At 43.0% G+C, this 19,745-nt stretch overlaps 1 protein-coding gene across 1 annotated transcript in view; it reads left to right on the top strand.

Annotated features, from left to right (window-relative positions):
- Positions 1-19,745, top strand: part of LOC127409783 (potassium voltage-gated channel subfamily H member 5-like) — a 154,516-nt gene that overhangs the window by 97,735 nt on the left and 37,036 nt on the right. The window contains exons 9-10 of the mRNA XM_051644603.1: positions 14,001-14,200; positions 19,235-19,487. Of these exons, the coding sequence (XP_051500563.1) occupies positions 14,001-14,200; positions 19,235-19,487 (453 nt within the window). The remainder of the gene's footprint in view (positions 1-14,000; positions 14,201-19,234; positions 19,488-19,745) is intronic.

Here is a 19,745-nt window from a genome sequence, read left to right as displayed (position 1 = left end):
AACAACGCATCAGCCTGCTCCATGCCATGTCACAACCATGCCTCAGCCTGTTCCATGCCATGTTACAGCCGAACCTCTGTCTGCTCCATGCCATGTCACAACGACGCTTCAGCCTGCTCCATGCCGTGTCACTGCCACGCCTGAGTCCGCTCCATGCCATGTCACCGCCATGCCTGAGTCCGCTAAATGCCATGTCCATGCCTGAGTCCGCTCCATGCCATGTCACCGCCACGCCTGAGTCCACTCCATGCCGTGTCACCGCCATGCCTGAGTCCACTAAATGCCATGTCCACACCTGAGTCCGCTCCATGCCATGTCACAACGACGCTTCAGCCTGCTCCATGCCATGTCACAACAACGCTTCAGCCTGCTCCATGCCATGTCACAACAACGCTTCAGCCTGCTCCATGCCATGTCACAACGACGCTTCAGCCTGTTCCATGCCATGTCACAGCCGAACCTCACTCCACGGTCCAGGCCCACCTCTGCTACACTCTCCAGGCCCGCCTCTGCTCCACAGTCCAGGCCCGCCACCACTCCACCGGGGATCTCCATTCCTGCGGCTCTGCCTTGGTCCACATCCCCATCAGCTCCGCCCCTCGAGCCTCTCAGGGCCCCACTTTCCGTTGGCTTTGCCCTGTTCCCATGCCCTGTCTCGCCAGGCCACATCTCAAGGACCTCACCCCCCCCAGCTCCCTAATTAACTTTGTTATTATGTCATGGGGCGTAGAGAGCCACCCCTAGAGGGGGGGATATGTCATGTTTATGTGTTTTGTTCTTGTTTTCATGTCTTTTATTTTCAAGTTTAGTTCCTGTTCCTGTCATGTCATGTGATTTCCTGTTCCCTCATGTGATCTTGTCATGTGTTCATTGTTTGATTACTTTGTTATTAGTCTTGTCTTTTCATTGGTTAAAGTTCATTTAGTCTTGTTATCTTGTTTATAGTTTAGTCTTGTGATTGGTTGTCTTGTTTACCTGTTACCCATGTCCTTGTATTTAAGCCCTCATGTTTGCCATTGTCTGTTGTCAGGTATTGTGAATGTAACTTTGTTGTTTAGTCAAGTCAAGTCATGTCATGTCATATCAAGTCAAGTTCATGTTTAAGTTTTATTTACATTTGGATTTACTGTTTGGGATTTCACGTTTGGATTAAATTGCACTTGGGTTCCTCATTTCTTCGTCATCGCCATTGTCATTGCCAGCAGCCACTCGTTACAATTTTTTTAAAATTTTAAGCATTGCAAAAATGGCTCAGAAAAGTGAATTTAGTTCTGACAAATGGCTTAGCATAATCTGTTTGCAGATACCACTTGGTTGGATATCTTTTATCTAATGCAATGACATTAAAATACTTTTTGGGGCCACTGTTTCAGTGGCAGATTTTTTTCAATTGTTTCATTGTTCATAAACCTCACAAAATTTCAACAGCAACCGAAAAAATATTTATTGTATCCACTTATGTTTAGATTTAGTTTTTTCTAAGTTCTAAATAATATGCATCGCGATATTTCCAAATGGGGAAGCCTCATTTCCCACAGCACATTTCAATATTGAAATACACCACAGACATTGCAGACAATACAATGTTTTTTTTCTGCATGAAGGTTTTCGCCTGGAGGCTGGAATGAAGAGCAAGCTTGATTACACAGTAGAACTGAGTTCGTCCAAGTAAAGTACATCTCAGGCTCTCAGGCTCACATCACGTGCATAATAAAATCAAGCCACTGTGAAACCCTGGGAATGGAATTTAGCCCTGCAAAATTATGTATTCACATTTAGATTTTTATCAAATGTACTTACATGTATTAATCATTGCCTTGTTAACGTGACTCTACGTTGCTTCGCTTATTATTTGGTGAAGCATTTAACACAATTACTCGTGCTGGGTTTGTGTGGACTCTACAGGTTTGCATCTCACGACTTGCCACCAGGCAGCACAGCTCACTGGAGCTGCCTATGAGTCAGCCCTGTAACTATTTAATAAGAGCTTGGATATTGAGGAGCAGAGCTATTACAAGGGATTCACTTTGTTGTCGCTGTACTGTCAATGCTCTTAAAGAGCACCTATTATGGTTTTTAAACGTGCCTAATTTTGATTTAAAGGTCTCATACAGTACATTTACATGCATCTAAGGTCAAAAAACACTTTAATTTGCTCATAATTTAAATTGCAGCATTACCTTTTTTTTCCCAGTGACAAAAACGACTCGTTCAATGATCCGTTCTAAAGGATTCATTCTAAACTCCTCCTTTCAGAGAGCCTACTCTACTCTGATTGGTCAGATGTCCCAGTCTGTTGTTATTGGTCTACCGCTTAGTGTAGCGTTTGAGGGCGGGTCAAAGCTGTTCGCGAGCAGCCAATGAAGACCAGAGGCAGGTTTTTTTGTTACCAAATTACGTAGGTTCGTACAGGAAGTCTGGAATTATTAACGACTCATTTCAGGTGTTCAGAATCGGTTCTTTCTTTTGGGAGTCAATAACTCCATTTGTCGTGCACTTTGATTTTTGAAACTTTGCAGACTTTTTTACATTCACAAACAGCTATATAACACTACATGAAAGGTAATATTTTAAAAACCATAATAGGTGCTCTTTAATATCACTGTCACATCCTAGAGATTATCACCTCTTCAATGCGCCAATGAATCATTCATTTGATACTTTGAGTAAAGGCTGTCTGAGGGATCGTTTTGACACAGAGCTTTTTGTAAAGCTGAGTGCATGAAAGCTACAGATTTGAAATGAATTAACACCAGCCTGTTACCATGACTCAAATGCCTTTTAGAATTGCTTTGCTAAGTATAAACCCTTTACCATGTCCACTATTCATAGTGACACTCAACTTTCATACAGTCCAGGACTGTAACTTTTGATGGCGCTCTTGTATATGTTATGCTTGCAAAAAAATTAAAAATAAATAGACACCCATTAGGGAAATCCTGCCTTCGATTATAAACCTTTAAAAGGTTCCAAGTTCCAGTATCTTCTCACGCAATCACATCCAAAACCATCTTACTGTATACAGTCAAATGTCACAAGGCAACCTTCCTCCACATCGCATGAATCATTTTACAGCAATTGCAAAGGGTAAGGTTGCCTAATTTCTTCCCCTGGATGCAGCGCATGAGCAATCCAGCCCATTCAAAAATCCTCTCCAGTCTGGTATCTCTTTCTTTTTATTTTATCAGCCATCATCAAAAGTGCATCTGCAAGGCCTTTGTTATTCCCATTACCACTCCATAAAAAGGCATCAAATTGGCTATTACCCTGACCATAAGGAGGAAATGTCTGCTTCAGTGAAGGAGAGAAGACATTTATGAAAACGATGGTGCCAGAAATGACGAATGTCTGGCTAACACACAAACGTTCCTTTTGCCTCCATCAGTCAACATTTATCCAACAACCAAAGGGGTATTATATTACTTCCTCATGAGGGGACCACCCACTTTCATGTCTTCAGTAGATTTGATTAGGCTTTGAGTCTGAAGTAATGCAGAATAGATGGAGTTTGATGCTTGTGAAGAGTTAGCAAGACTACAGAGGCAGTGCTAGACTAATATCACCTTCTCAAATATACACCCTGCCTACTCAGACGTTGTCTGCACAGAATCTGTGCACGCAGGATTCAGTGGAAAGCTCCACAGATTTCTACAGAATTCGAATGATAGCTATTCACAAAGTTCTATTTGTACAGTATACGATACATCCCTTGCCCTTGTATGTTTGTTTATTAAATATTTTGGCTAATTTGATAATGCTTTCAGCTACCAATATGAGTGTATACTTTCATTTCTGTTTAAAGTGCCACATTTTTATGTTAAAATAAAAAATACTCTCCTATCCAGGGCCAGCCCATGGGTTTCTGGTGCCCTAGGCGAAATCATGAAAATGGGCCCCATCGGTGTGAATATTGTCATTAGTTTAAAACATCCATAGAACCACTGCAAATGTAATGAGTGATTTAAAAAAAAGAAGAAGAGAGAAATCACAAAAAATAAGCACTCTATAGCTCAAGAGATGAAAATAACATGTCCAAGAACGTCATAGTTACTTTCCTTACCTCCGTTCCCTGATGGAGGGAACGAGACATTTTGTCGATGTAGTGACACTAGGGGTCACTCTTCGGAGCCCCAAACACCTCTGCTTTTTTGAAAAAAGGCCAATGGGAATTGGCGAGTGGAATTTGCATGCCACTCCCCTGGACATACGGGTATGAAAGGAGCTGGTATGCAATCACTCATTCGGGTTTTGTGCTGAGGAGCCGAGACAAGGTCCCAGCCATTTCAGCGGGTAGTTCAGCATTGTGGCAAGAGGGACACAATGTCTCGTTCCCTCCATCAGGGAACGGCGGTTACGAAAGTAACCATGATGTTCCCTATCTGTCACTCACTCGACGTTGTGTCGATGTAGTGACACTGGGGTTCCCTATACAAAACGCCACAACTAGCTGAACTGTGTTACTTGGACTAGCGGTGTGAGATGGGCAGACTTTTGTGTGCCTCATAGCCAGCGCATCAGGCTGTCACGTAACCTCCCCCAATGCTGCTATGAGCATCGAATGGTCCTTCAGGAACAAGTCGACTGCTCAACAAATAGGGCCCAGCCGAGGCCTCTTTTCCCTCTTTTTTCTCCCCAAAAAGAGTGGAATTTTGTTAACGGACTGGGATCTGCGAGTGTCTACGTCATGGGGGGGGGGGGGGTGTCATCAGAAGTATGTCATGTGGAGAGTCGCATGGTAGGTCCTACCCAAGGGGGGAGGAGTTTCTACAAGCATGGCAACCAGAGCAGAGGGCCCTCTGCTCAAGGAAGACGTAGTTTACCAAGAGGGAAACGATTTTACGGAAGATATAACATGGGGTCGCCTTCGGGAAACCAGCACATGTGGAGCACCTACCTCAGTACAGGGGCTCATTAGCGCACGTACTGGGCCAGTCAGCGAGTTTCTCTGCAAACTCAACTGCCAGAGGGCTAAGGAGGAAAGTCATCCAGGGATCACAGTCTGTGAACACGACTGGGAGTCAAGAGCACATGTCTTCACCTCAAGGGACGGGAAAGGTGTTATGCGCAAGCAGTACCCGGCCAGTTGTCCTGGAACTTACCTGCTCCTGCCTGCCAATACACGGGATGAGACCGGCTCAACCCAGAGATTGTAGAACCTCGCAATGGTGTTGGGTGTTGCCCAGCCTGCTGCTCTGCAGATGTCTGCCAAAGAGGCACCACTGGCCAGGGCCTAGGAGGCAGCCATACTCCTGGTGGAGTGGGCTCATAACCCGCAGGGGGTGGCACATCCTGAGCCTGATATGCCATCGCGATGGCGTCATTGACCCAGTGGGTGATCCTCTGAGACAGCGCTTCCTTTCCGCTGTCCACCAAAGCAGACAAAGAGCTGCTCGGAGCTTCTAAAGCTCTGCGTGCGATCCAGATAGATGCGTAAAGCTCGCACCGGACACAGCAATGCCAAGGCTAGGTCTGCCTCCTCCTGGGGCAGCACTTGCAGGTTCACCACCTGATCCCTAAAAGGGGTCATGGGAACCTTGGGCACATAGCCCGGTCGGGGTCTCAGGATCACATGAGAGTAACCTGGACCGAACTCCAGGCACGATTCGCTGACAGAGAACACTTGCAGGTCCCCTACCCTCTTGATGGAAGTGAGTGCTTGAAAGAGAGTGCCTTAAGCTCAGCTGACTCCAAGGGCACAAAGGGAGCTCCCCGTAGACCCTGAAGGACTACAGAGAGGTCCCATGGGGGAACGAGGCACGGTCTAGGGCCTCTCAGGAACCTGATGATCAAGTCGTGCTTCCCCAAGTACTTACATCTACTGCATCGTGATGAGCCAAAATAGTGGCTACATACAACTTCAAGGTGGAGGGGGACAGCCGCCCCTCCAACCTCTCCTGCAGGAAGGAAAGCACCGATCCGATTGCGCATCTCTGAGTGATCATGTTTACCACCGTGGGCGGTAGGCTACTTAAGTCCTCTGAGTCCCGTCCAAGGGCCAGACGTGGAGATTCCAGAGGTCTGGTCGTGGGTGACAGATGGTGCCCCGTCCCTGAGAAAGAAGGTCCTTCCTCAGGGGAATTTGCCGGGGGGGGGGGCTATTGCGAGGAGCGTGAGATCCGAGAACCATGTCTGGGTGGCCAGTAGGGTGCTACTAGGATGACTTGCTCCCCGTCCTTCCTGACCTTGCACAGGGTCTGTGCAAGTAGGCTCACTGGGGGAAACACATACTTGCGTAGTCCAGGGGGCCAGCTGTGTGCCAATGCGTCTATACCGAGAGGTGCCTCGGTCAGGGCGCACCAAAGTGGGCAGTGGGAGGATTCCCGGGAAGCAAACAGGTCTGCCTGTGCTCGACCGAATCGACTCCAAATCAGCTGGACCACCTGAGGGTGGAGTCTCCACTCTCTCCCTGAGGGTAACCTGACGTGACAGCGCATCTGCTGCTGTGTTGAGGTCTCCCGGGATATGAGTGGCTCGTAGCGACTTGTGGCACTGCTGACTCCAGAGGAGGAGACGGTGGGTGAGTTGTGACATGCAATGGGAGCATAGACCACCTTGGTGGTTGATGTAAGCTACTGTTGCTGTGTTGTCCATCCTGACCAACATGTGCTTGCCCTGGATCAATGGCTGAAACCTCCGCAAGGCGAGCAGTACTGCCAACAACTCTAGGCAGTTGATGTGCCAACGTAGCCGCGGGCCAGTCGAAGAGCCAGCGGCTGTGTGCCCGTTGCATACAGCACCCCAGCCCATCTTGGAGATGTCTGTTGTAACCACGACGCGCATGGAGACCTGCTCTAGGGCAACCCCTGCCCATAGAAATGCCAGGTCGGTCCAAGGGCTGAAGAGGCGGTGACAGACCGGCGTGATGGTCACGCGATGTGTCCCGCGGCGCCATGCCCGTCTTGGGACTCGAGTCCGAAGCCAGTGCTGAAGTGGTCTCATGTGCATCAACCCGAGCGCTGAGGATGCCATATGCCCCAGGAGCCTCTGAAAGTGTTTCAGTGGAACTGCTGTTCTCCGTCTGAATGCCTTCAGACAGTTCATCACCGACTATGCACGCTCATTCATGAGGTGCGCTGTCATCGAGACTGAGTCCAACTCCAGACTGAGAAAAGAGATGCTCTGAACCGGGGAGAGCTTGCTCTTTTCCCAGTTGACCCGAATCCCCAGTCGGCTGAGGTGCCAGAGCACGAGGTCCCTATGTGCGCATAGCAACTGAAAGGGAGGACCTTGTACTGGTACGCCTGGCCCTCGAAGGCAAACCGCAGGAAGGGTCTGTGTCAAGGTAGGACCGACGTACGTGTCCTTCAGGTCTACAGCCACAAACCAATCTAGATGTCAGACGCTTGCTAGAATGCGTTTTTGCTTCAGCATCTTGAACAGGAGTCTGTTCACATCCGGGAGGCCCAGTTCAGTACTCGCAGGTCCAGAATTGGTCGCAACCCACCGCCTTTCTTTGGTACGATGAAGTAAGGGCTGTAGAACCCTTTCCTCATCTCGGCTGGAGGGACAGGCTCTATTGCGCCCTTGCTCAGGAGGGTCACGATCTCCGCACACAAGGTAGCAGCGTTCTCACCCTTCACCGAGGTGATGCGGATGCTGCTGAACCTGGGTGGGTGCCTGGTGAACTGAATCGCATAGCCGAGTCGGACGGTTGGAAACGGTCTGGGTCAGCCATCGCGACGGGTTGGAAAGCGTGAGCCATGTGTCCAAACTCCGCGCAAGGGGGACCAAGGGGATAATCATGTCAGACGTACCGGCGGGTGGCTCGAGGGGCGGAGCCATGGAAGGTGGAGCGGTGAGAGGCTCGAAGGGCAAAGCCGTAGAAGGCAGAGACGTGGCAGGCTCGAGGCTAAGAGTCCAGGATGACTGGGAAATGACCTCAGTGGTCGTAAACATGAGCAGAGTCTCGGGAGTGACCTCTGTGGTCATGGGCTTGGACTGAGTCTCGGGAGTGATGTCTGTGGTTGTGGGCATGGTCTGAGACTCAGGAACCACCTCTGTGGTCATGGGCATAGACAGAGACTCAGGTACGACCTCTGTGGTAGTGGGCATAGGCGGAGACAACCTCTGTGGTCGTGAACATGGGCATAGTCTCGGGAACGACCTCTGTGGTCGTAGGCATGGACATAGTCTCGGGAACGACCTCTGTTTTCGTGAACACTAGCAGAGACTTGGAAATGAGCTCTGTGGTCGTGAACACTGGTAGAGACTTGGAAATGACCTTGTGGTCGTGAACACTGGCAGAGACTTGGAAATGACCTCTGTGGTTGTGGGCATGGGCAGAGATTTGGGAACGACCTCTGTGGTTGTGGACATGAGCAGAGACTTTGAAATGACCTCTGTGGTTGTGAACACTTGCAGAGACTTGGAAACGACCTCTGTGGTCGTGAACACTGACAGAGACTTGGAAATGATCTCTGTGGTTGTGAACACTGGCAGAGACTTGGAAATGACCTCTGTGGTCGTGAACACTGGCAGAGACTTGGAAACGACCTCCGTGGTCATGAACATGGGCAGAGACTCAGAGGCGACCTCCGTGGTTGTGTACATGGGCAGAGACTTGGAAACAGAAGCCTTTCTCCTCCTCCTCCTCTGGGAGGCCGAAGTTGGAAGCGCAGGCTCTGGGATGGACGAGGCTTGCAACGCAGGCTCTGGGACGGGTGAGGCTGGTAATGCAGGCTCTGGGATGGGCAAGGCTGGCAACGCAGTCTCTGGGACGGATCAGGCTGGCAACGCGTTGGCCGTGGCAGGCGTGGACATTGGCTCGTTGGCCGTGGAAGGCATGGGTGTTGGCTCGTTGGCCATGGCAGGCATGGGCGTTGGCTCACTGGCTGTGGCAGGCAGGAGTACTGACAAGCTGTGAGGAAGGGTCTTCGTGACCCTACGCACCGACATCAGTGGTGGATAATTCAACTTGGAGACAAGGGCCGAGAAGGGCTTCAAGCAGGGAGTCACGGAAGGCAAGGTTATGACATGGTGTGGAATCAACTCAGACTTGATTGGGACATGGTGTGGAGCAGACTCAAACTTGACTGGAACATAGCGTGGAACAGACTCAAACTTGACTGGGACATGACATGGAACAGACTCAGACTTGACTGGAACATAGCATGGAGCAGACACAAACTTGACTGGGACATGGAGTGGAGCAGGCTGAGGCGTTGCTGTGAGATAGCATGGAGCAGGCTGAGGCGCGGCTGTGACATGGCATGGAGCAGACTCAGGCGTGGCTGTGACATGGCATGGAGCAGATTCAGGCGTGGCTGTGACATGGCATGGAGCAGATTCAGGAGTGGCTGTGACATGGCATGGAGCAGGCTGAGGCGTGGCTGTGACATGGCATGGAGCAGGCTGAGGCGCGGCTGTGACATAGCATGGAGCAGGCTGAGGCGCGGCTGTGACATGGCATGGAGCAGGCTGAGGCGTGGCTGTGATATGGCATGGAGCAGATTCAGGCGCGGCTGTGACATGGCATGGAGCAGATTCTGGCGCGGCTGTGACATGGCATGGAGCAGACTCAGACGTGGACGACTCGGAAACCAGAATCAGGATAGATTGAGGAGGATCCGCTGAAGCGAATGTCTCTAATATCAACTCAACATTTTCTTCCCACGTGTAGTCTCCGGCAACTCCCTCCACTGGTGTGCAATGAGACCCATAGAGTACATGGACTTCAGGGTAGAATCGGAAAAGTCTGTGCACTTGGCAAGGACACAAAACAGATGGGAATATTCCGGGACGGGTAAGTTCGCTCGGGTCAGCCGAATGAAGGGTGCTGCTAGATCCATTTCGGTGGGTCAGTTGTTCTGTTACAGTGAGGGAGGTCACAGGAGCAGGATCTAAATGCAGCTTAAATTTATTTAATAAAATAATCAAAGTACAGATTAACGGGGCAAACACGGGAACAAAAGAAACATCCACGATAGAAAAACACAGGAACAGAGAAAACAAGAACAATGGGAATGGGTCAAGAACAGGAGGTCAAAACACACAACAGCTGACAAGGACTGAACAGAAATCAGGGCATTATATACAAAAAGTGCATACTTCACCTTAAGCACATTGTACTGTATATAATTCTAATTTACAGAATTATGTATTTTAACCCCACAACCAATGCAAAAACAAAAAACAAAACAAAAAAATCTCAAAAACATTGTAGATTCCATGTGATACACTTTTTGTCTTGAATTTGTTTTGCTTATCATAGAAACTTCTTTCCTTATGGGCATTCTTCTTTTTCTCTGATTTTCACTTGTGCTTTTTGTTTCTTTTGCATCTCTTTGCACTGCCTGTGAGATGCAATGAGTTTGACCTATTCTGTTTGCTCATCTTCACTGCTCTTTGTGCCAGTGGCAGTTTGTTCCTTGTATGTTTGCATGACCTTTATGTTAACAGTGGACTCAGCCACTGCAAAAAAAGAAATAATAATAATAATAATACAAATAAAAAATAAACGCCCCATCAATTAACTGTGAGCTCTGGCTAATCCCTGCTTAATTACTCATCAAAAGCGTATGCTGCGTGATGTGCATTATGTAAATCTTCATTTATTGTTCTGCATCTGCCTCAGTGTGCAACTGCTGCTTTGGCTATGTGCACATAACATAGTCTCTCTCTTTGCACTGTTAGTTATTATCATTAAGTTATGTGCCATCATGTTGGATGGCACGTATTTGTTTTGTGTTCATGCACATGTGTATTTCTGGACTGCCAGGCATCTTCAGTGACAAGTTTGAAATATGTCTCTGTATATAACTCTTTATTGCCCTCATACATATTGTCTACACTTGTAAAACAGACAGCCTAATGACAAATGCATGAATCATTGGTCCAAAATTTATCTGCGTCATAGTGCAGCACTGGTATCTTCCCTAGAAATGAATTGCTGCACCAGAGCATGAAAGCTATTATCATTACTCAGCCTGCTTTCATTCACATGGGCAGTTAATTAATGTTTTGGTTTCCATAGCCTGTTAATATTCATCAAACTGCTGCTGGTCTTTGGCTTAAGTGTCAAAAGAGGGTGAATGCACATATGAGTGGTTCAATTGACAAAATCTTGTCAGTCACTGATTTGATTTAAAGTGCATTACCCAACTACCCACGCTTCTCAGTTTCCAAAGGAATCTTACCTCTCTGGCTATGCTGTTCATCTGTTCTGTCCACCTTCTGAGAACATACTGGTAACAAAGTAACAATAGATTCAGAAACTATTTTGGTCTGGGTTACCATGGAAACGCTCGGGTAAATGGGGATTAGGGGGGATATTGTCAACGTCTGCTGGCAAATATATATTAGGCAGGCTAAAAGCTACATAGCTGGCTGATACTTAAAACAGATCTCTTTGAATAGAAAAAACATAAACATTATTTGAGATTTAGCTGATTTTATTAGCCGATGAGAACATAAAGTTTGACAATTCTACTTGATTCAATTGAGTTTTTTATATTAGAATAGACATTTACCATTAAATTTACATTGAATAATTTAGCATATGCTTTTATTGAAAGCAACTTACAAATGATGAACATCACAAGAAATGTATGATACAGGAGCCAATGATATTCACAATACTGCAATGCTGAGTTTCAAGAGTAAGCTAGAGTAGTGCAGATGCGCAAATGCAGAAAAGTAGAGAACAAAAAGATAAAGTTTATTTATTGTAATTTCCTATGTTTATGGTTATGGTTAAGTGCTTGTAGAAGAGGTGTGACTTCAGCCATATACTGTACAGTTGCACCAAAAAATATTTGGACACTATTCGACACTTTAGTAACACTTAAAGCATTAGTTCACCCAAAAATAATAATTCTGTCATCCTTTTCTCACCCTTATGCCATTTCAAACTCATATGACTTTCTTCTGCGGAACACAAACAAAGATATTTTAATGGAGATATTTGTTTCTATCTATACAATGCAAGTCAATGGGGTCCAACCCTTCCAAGCTCAAAAAAGGACATTAAGGCAGCATAAAGGTAATCCATAAGACTCCAGTGGTTTAATCCATGTCTTCTGAAGCGATACGATTGGTTTTTGGTGAGAAACATTTACATTACATTTACATTTATTCATTTTGCAGACGCTTTTATCCAAAGCGACTTACAAAAGAGGAATAATACATCATAAGCGATTCATCTTAAGGAGACAGTGGTACAAAAAGTGCTGCATTGCAAAGTTTCACTATCATCAAAATAGTAGTATCCAAGACAGATTAGAGTGCAACAAATATATATATATACTGCTTCATGGATGGAGTTGGGAAGGTCATTCCACCAACGTGGTACAGTGAAACCGAAGGTCCGGGAAAGTGTTTTGGTGCCTCTTTGTGTTGGTACAACAAGGCGCTGCTCATTAACCAGGCTTCTGATGGGAACGTAGCTGTGTAGAAATGATTTTAGGTGTGCTGGAGCAGACCCAGTGACTGTTTTGTATGCCATCATCAGAGCCTTGAATTTGATTCGTGCATCAACCAGCAGCCAGTGAAGAGAGACAAGGAGTGATGTAACATGCGCTCTCTTTGATTTGTTAAAGACCAGATGTGCTGCTGCATTCTGGATCATTTGCATGGGCCTAATTACGCATACAGGGAGGCCTGCAATGAGACCGTTACAGTAGCCAGTCTAGTTAGGACAAGTGACTGAACAAGAAGTTGTGTGGCATGTTCAGAGAGGAAGGGTCTTATTTTCCTGATATTGTAGTATCTAAATCTACATGGTCATGCTGTTTATGATGTGGTCTGTGAAACTGAGTTAGTTATCGATGGTTACCCCTAGATTTCTGACCATTTTGTAAGGCGTTACTTTAGTTGAATCCAGCTGAACGGTGATGTTGTGTTCAACAGCAGGGTTGGCTGGAAAGACGAGAAGCTCAGTCTTCGCTGGGTTAAGTTGCAGGTGGTGTTCCTTCATCCAGGCTGAGATGTCTGCTAAACAGGCCAAGATTTGAGCAGTCACCGTGGTGTCGCTGGGCTGGAAAGACAAGTAGATTTGTGTGTCATCAGTATAGCAGTGGGAAGAGAACCCATGTGCCTGAATGATGGGTCCTAGTGATGTTGTGTATGTAGAGAAGAGGCCCAAGCACTGAGCCCTGAGTTACCCCAGTAAGTAGCTGATGTGACTTGGACACCTCAGCTCTCCAGACTACCTTGAAGGGCCTATCTGAGAGAAACAGGCCAAAATTTAACTCCTTTTTCACTATAAAGAGTGTGTGTACAGAGCTCTGCGCATGCGTCAAGTGCGGGAAGTGTAATCGAGTTTCAAATCATGATCGCACCAAGGAGACTGCAGATGGCAAGATTTATAGTGACATATTGTTCTGAGAAAAGCTCTTTAGTCATTTGTTTGCAGATGTCACAGTTTTGTACAGTATCTTATATAATGGCATTCAGACTAACTTCAGTTTTCTTAGCCATTTCTTAAGTACTTATGTTTCCTGCAAGTGACATGTTCCAATAAGTTTGATAACCAGAAAGTGTCTGAATACGTTTTGTCTTCATTTTAAACAATACTGTGTATCTACTTTTTTATAACTTTATAAATCTATAAAACGTATTTTTATTTTTATTTTTTTGCTTGAAGAATGTGCCATTGCTGTCTTTCTTGAAAATAAATGACACTTTGATATTTTGTTATCTAATGCATTTTAAGTGTGGCTTAATTGTTCAGATAATTTTTGGGGCCACTGTACAGTATATAGGCTATGCTTTCTCCATAATTCTGTACCAAGACTGTTCAGTCAGCATCATGTTGTTAACAGTTTTTACTCTGCTTATAAATAATGTAATTAAATGGTACATGAAGCTAATCCACTGAGAAGTAAACAAAGAAAGTCTAAATTGCATCTGCTCTCTATTTCACCCATAGCATTCATATAAAGCTCTCCTCTGCCAGCAATTAGCCTCCCCCATACTGTATCTCTTTCAGACACCTTTGATTTTTATATAGCAGCTTTCTAAATTTCCCCTGTAGTTCACTTTCTCCCCTCTCTCTTTTGCAGCTCTACTGTATGCCACCATCTTTGGAAACGTGACCACTATCTTTCAGCAGATGTACACCAACACCAACCGCTACCACGAGATGCTGAATAACGTGAGAGACTTCCTGAAACTCTACCAGGTGCCTAAAGGACTGAGTGAGAGAGTTATGGACTATATTGTGTCCACGTGGGCCATGACCAAAGGCATAGACACAGAGAAGGTGGGTGAACTGTTCCTGTACCTCTTTCTTATGTAATTAACCCTCTTGTTCTTTTGGGGATATTATTGGATGAGATTGGACCCTCTAGTCATATACTGTACATATGAATAAGAGAAAGCTTAACGCTAAATATGGCAGCTTTAAGAATGGAAGTTCCACCTTACAGTTAATAAAGACTTAGTGTGTCTGTTTACTTGAGAATGTGCATACGCATTAGCTAAACCAGCCCGGAAAATTTTGTTTTTTGCGTGATATGAGCTTCATATTGTATTGTTTGAAATATGTTGCTTTAATATAATCTTGACCAACAGTTTTGGAGTTTTTGGTCTTTCCCCATTCAAGCTAGGCAGAAGCTGTACTTGTATGACTAGAAAAAGCTGTGTTTTTGTAAAATAGCTTTACAAATATGGCCGCTGCGTGAACTGTCTTGCCTTAAAGAAAATTTGTTTTGGGTATTAGACACCCCAAGGCTTTTTTTAATAGCTTGAAAATTGTACTTAAATAGATAGTTCACCCAAAAATAAAAATTGTCTCATCATTTACTCACCCTCATACCATCCCAGATATATATGACTTTCTTTCTTTTGCTGAACAAAAAATTAAGATTTTTACAAAAATATTTCAGCTCTGTGTGTCCTTTCAATGCAAGTGAATGGTGGACAAACCTTTGAAGGTTCAAAAAAAGAACATAAAGGCAACAAAAAAGTAATCCATATGACTCCACGGATTTAATCCATGTTTTCTGAAGTGATGCAATTTCTTTGGGTGAGAGACAGATCAATATTTAATTCTTTTTTACTATAAATTTCCACTTTCACATTCAGAATGTGAAAGTGAAAGTGGAGATTTATAGTAAAAAGGACATAAATATTGATCTGTTTTCACCCACAATTATCATATCTCTTCTGAAGACATGGATTTAACCACTGAGTCATATGGATAACTTTTATGCTTCCTTTATGCGCTTTTGTCTGCTCTTAAAATCAGCTTAGCTGTGATGAAGGGATATTGATTATGGACTCCAAATCAAAATATTCAGACATAGGCAGTGCCATCTAAAGGGAAATAGTTTGCTTTTACAGTATCTTTTTTGATTGATGCAATCATTCTGTGAAAAACTTCAGTCACCAAACTCAAAATAGGGAATATGGAGAAAAAAGGGTCATCTTTCTTTCTCTCTACAAGTTCCCCTCCATCAAGACCCCCCTTTTTTATTTCATTTTAGAAGAAAAATGGAAAATTTCATTATCTCACAGGAGACATCAACCCTCAGGGAATGTAGTAGATCTGTTCAACCCTGGGCTCAAGTTTAGGCTTGCAGTATAAAGGACTGTCATAACTGATTTTTATGCAGTGCAGGGTGAGAGATCTTATCCATTTATTGACATATAGCATTGGGCATAATGGGCAAATTTGAAAATTTCCTTTGAGGTCAGCAGAGGTGAAAATGCATACCAAAATAATAATAATAAAAAAAAATTCTTATTATGTTATGAATAAGTTGAGTTGAAAATTGGTTCACCCTTTACAAGAAAGTTTTATATGTTAACATGTAAATGCATTAGATATCATGTAATATCATGGCCTAACAATGAATTTTTTTACAGCATTTAATAATCTTGTTAATTAATGTTAATTAATAGATATACTATTGTTCATTGTTTATGTTATTTTCTAATGCATTATCTAATGTCAACATATACAGCTTTCAATGTAAAAAAGTATTAACCAAGATTAAATGCTGTAAATGTATTGTTCATTGTTAGATAATGTTAACTATTGCATTAACTAATGTTAATGTATACAACCGTATTATAGTATTTCTGAAAATGTTTACATTTGAAAAAAGTAGAAGAGGCCTGACCAGAATGATTCGCCAAAAACACTTCAGTGTAAATGCCTGAACACATGATTGAGGCAAAATGGATAACTGGCTTTGAGTTTTAATTGGGTTCTGGTGAAGTGTTTAAGAAATAAATGTTTATTCTTGTGCCACTAAATGCCCTGTATGCCTGTGTGTCTGCCATTAATGGGACCATTACTGTAGTATGTGAAAGCGTCCAGCAGATGCCAATTTTTTTATGGGCACTTAATGGTTTAATTAAGTCATGTCATAACCCCATACACATGCCTACAGTCGAACAATCATAATTTTTTTTTAGTTATCCTACACTGTTGCAATATGCTTCAAAGTTACAGATATATTAACCTTGTGTGACCCCGTGTACACATGCATGGACATTGTATTTTGGCTTTGCTATTTGCAACGTATAATTTAATTAAATTTAAACCGACTGATCTCAGTTCAGGAGACTCTGGCCTCAGTAAAGGGTTAAACTTTCGACAGGACGGAGTCACGTGACAAAACAACATGGCACCGATCACAGCCGAGTTTGTCTTTGGTAGAAATGTAAACAAAACTACATCGGATAAGAAACCTCATTACGTTTTTACACCTGTTTGAGTCAAAAGAGCCTCTAGTTTCATCCGATATGCCATTTTAAAAATTTGAGTGATTTTTTGCGAAACACCATGCTGCTAAACATAATGTACAGTAATGTGTGCAATAGCACAAGGTTTTCATTAGAAATCCTATATTTACTGTGTGTTTTCACATTGAGAACTTTTTATTATTTTTTTGCTTTCAGAGGCTTTATATGGAGTTAAGATGGAAATATGGTGCATTTTGAACTGTTCTGAGACCAGTGTAGACAGACAACACACTGGAGGTTAAGTAATTAACTAAATAGGGAGCAAGTGAGCATCCTATATCTTTCCTATGAAGCCAAGTGCATTCAATCCAAACTTCCAATAAAAGATTCTGTTTCAGGCTGCAGATGATGTTTGAACCACTCGATTTTGGCAGACATGGAACAATGGGAATCTGTACTTAGATTCAGAATTTATAATGTGTAATTTTATTTTAACATGGTTGGCAGTGACTGGATGATGCTGGACATTACTTGTATTAGAATTAATTATACAAATTTGTGATAGGTAAAATGCTTCTGCACTGGCTATCACTTGTTTGTTTTACAGTGCAAAGAGAGAACATTGAGATTTTGTTGTCAAAGTAAAAAAAAATTAATAAATAAATAAATAAATAAATAAAAAACATTGTAAAATCAAGTCAAATAATTTTTATTTGTATAGTTTTTTATTTATGCTTTTCCCAATAAAAATTGTTCCAAAGCAGCTTTACAGAAAATCAGCTGTAATGTTTGTAATGTCTTAAAAACGTGAATAACCAACACTCCTGGAAAAATAAACAATCTGATAAAAAAATACTTTCTATAGCTTGTTATTATTTAAAATTTCACAACTTAGTTCTACTGTTCCCATATGTGTGCATCAATGTTTAGGAAAACTATTTGCTCTAGAATTATTATTATTATTATTATTATTATTATTTTTATTTATTTTTTTTGCATGCTTATTAGGTGCATCTAGTTACAAATCAAAAAGGGAAATGGAAAATTCACACAGCAGGAGGTTAAAGATTAAAGCATAAAAATTTGTTTTAATTAATCCACCTCATTGCTTGTCACTTATTTTGGAGTGGCTGTAAATTGTGTCAAAGATCACTACCTGTTTGTCTTACCACACAATCAAACATGACAAATCATTCTTTGATGTGACTTGTCACATCACATACTGATGTCAGGGTTGAAGAAAAGAGCGAGGATAAATGAAAAGTTTAGCATAAAGGACAAAACCAAACAAAAAAGGAACCCCGATGGCTGGCACAGTCCAGGGAGCTGGCATGAACAGGAGCTGACTGGTGGATGCCGGGGATAGGGGGAGGGCTGGTTGGGTGACTTAGGCAGCAGTCAGGCAACCAGGAATGACAGGTAGAGATCGGCAGGTACAAGACAGAGCTCACTGGGAGATTAAATTGAGAGAGAAATGAAAAGGGTAACAAGGAAAACAGGTGATGCAGATGAACTAATAATCAGGCAAACGAGGGGGCGGATTTAGCACTCAAGACAGAACTGACAGGAGAGCACATGGCCTCACACACAACAACAACAGAACAGAGAAAGAAAGAAAATGACAGAAGAACACAATCTGGAAACATGTGCTCACACATAACATGAGAGACCAGACATGGGTGTCACGATTCTGACAAAAATAACTATAAATAAAGCAGACTGTTGTGACAGGATCCTGACAACTCAGTCATGGATTCAGCCATTTCTCTATTAACCTCTTGACTCTAGGTGCAATACACATGAATTCCACTCCTGTGAACAACATTCATCCTTAGTTATTTTATTTATAAAAGTTCATTTCTACTGTATTTACTGTGCCAAAGTCAAATATTATTATTATGATAATAACATTATAAGCACTATTCATAATTTTTTTGTAATAACATAGTTCTTCAGCTCAGGGTTAATTTAGTTCTCACTGTAGACAGCGCAAAAATTAAATATTCATGTGCTTTGAGAAATTGACATTTCTAAATACCACCAGCAACTGAACAAGTTTCTATTTGACTTCTTTTTTTTTCTTTTTTTTTCACAAGAAATGAAGTGCATTACAGCAAGATAAACTGCTTAATGCAATCCTGTGCAGAGTCTGTCCTTTACATAATTTCAATAATTGTCACTTTCTCACATTATACTGCACTACAGTTTTTTTCCTTGTATGTAGAGATGTCTCTAATATGTAATAGCAATTCCAAAATAAAATGAAGAGTTTCAACACATGTTCATTGGAACATGTATATATTGTACTTTTAGAGACAATTGGTCTTAATAACTATTAATATATATAAACAGTATGGCTTAACACATTCCATTTTTAAGACCATCAGAAGTCTGTGATTTTTGTGTATGTGTGTGTTTTGTCTCTACATTTGATCCTAAATCAAATTTTTTTTTTTTTTAACTGTAAACGTATTGATTAATCGTGATTTCTGCGTGAAAACATTTGCACACAAGTTTTACGCACAATTACATGTATACGCATGGTTAGTTAATGAGACCCAAAGTGTCACTAAAACATTTCGTTCCTTTCTTCACTTGGTAGGTTCTGTCCATCTGTCCTAAAGACATGCGTGCCGACATCTGTGTACATCTGAACCGGCAGGTATTCAACGAGCACCCTGCTTTCCGGTTGGCCAGTGACGGCTGTCTGCGCTCTTTGGCGGTGGAGTTCCAAACAACACATTGTGCTCCAGGAGACCTCATCTTCCATGCAGGGGAGAGCGTGGACACTCTTTGCTTTGTGGTGTCTGGCTCATTGGAAGTCATTCAGGATGATGAGGTTATTGCTATTTTAGGTAAGCATTCTCACCCCTAGAGTTACACACATACACAAAAACATTTATCAAAATGAAGCCAATATATCTTTTTAAAACATGTTTGATATCACTTATTTTTTTTATTTTTTTTTATCCCTTTTTCTCCCAATTTGGAATGCTCAATTCCCACTACTTAGTAGATCCTTGTGGAACTCACCTCAATCTGGGTGGCAGAGGACAAGTCTCAGTTGCCTCTGCTTCTGAGACTGTCAATCTGCGCATCTTATCAAGTGGCTC

Source organism: Myxocyprinus asiaticus, chromosome 19 (assembly GCF_019703515.2).
Source record: "Myxocyprinus asiaticus isolate MX2 ecotype Aquarium Trade chromosome 19, UBuf_Myxa_2, whole genome shotgun sequence".
Classification (NCBI taxonomy): Eukaryota; Metazoa; Chordata; class Actinopteri; order Cypriniformes; family Catostomidae; genus Myxocyprinus; species Myxocyprinus asiaticus.
This window is presented reverse-complemented; position numbering and strand designations above follow the sequence as displayed.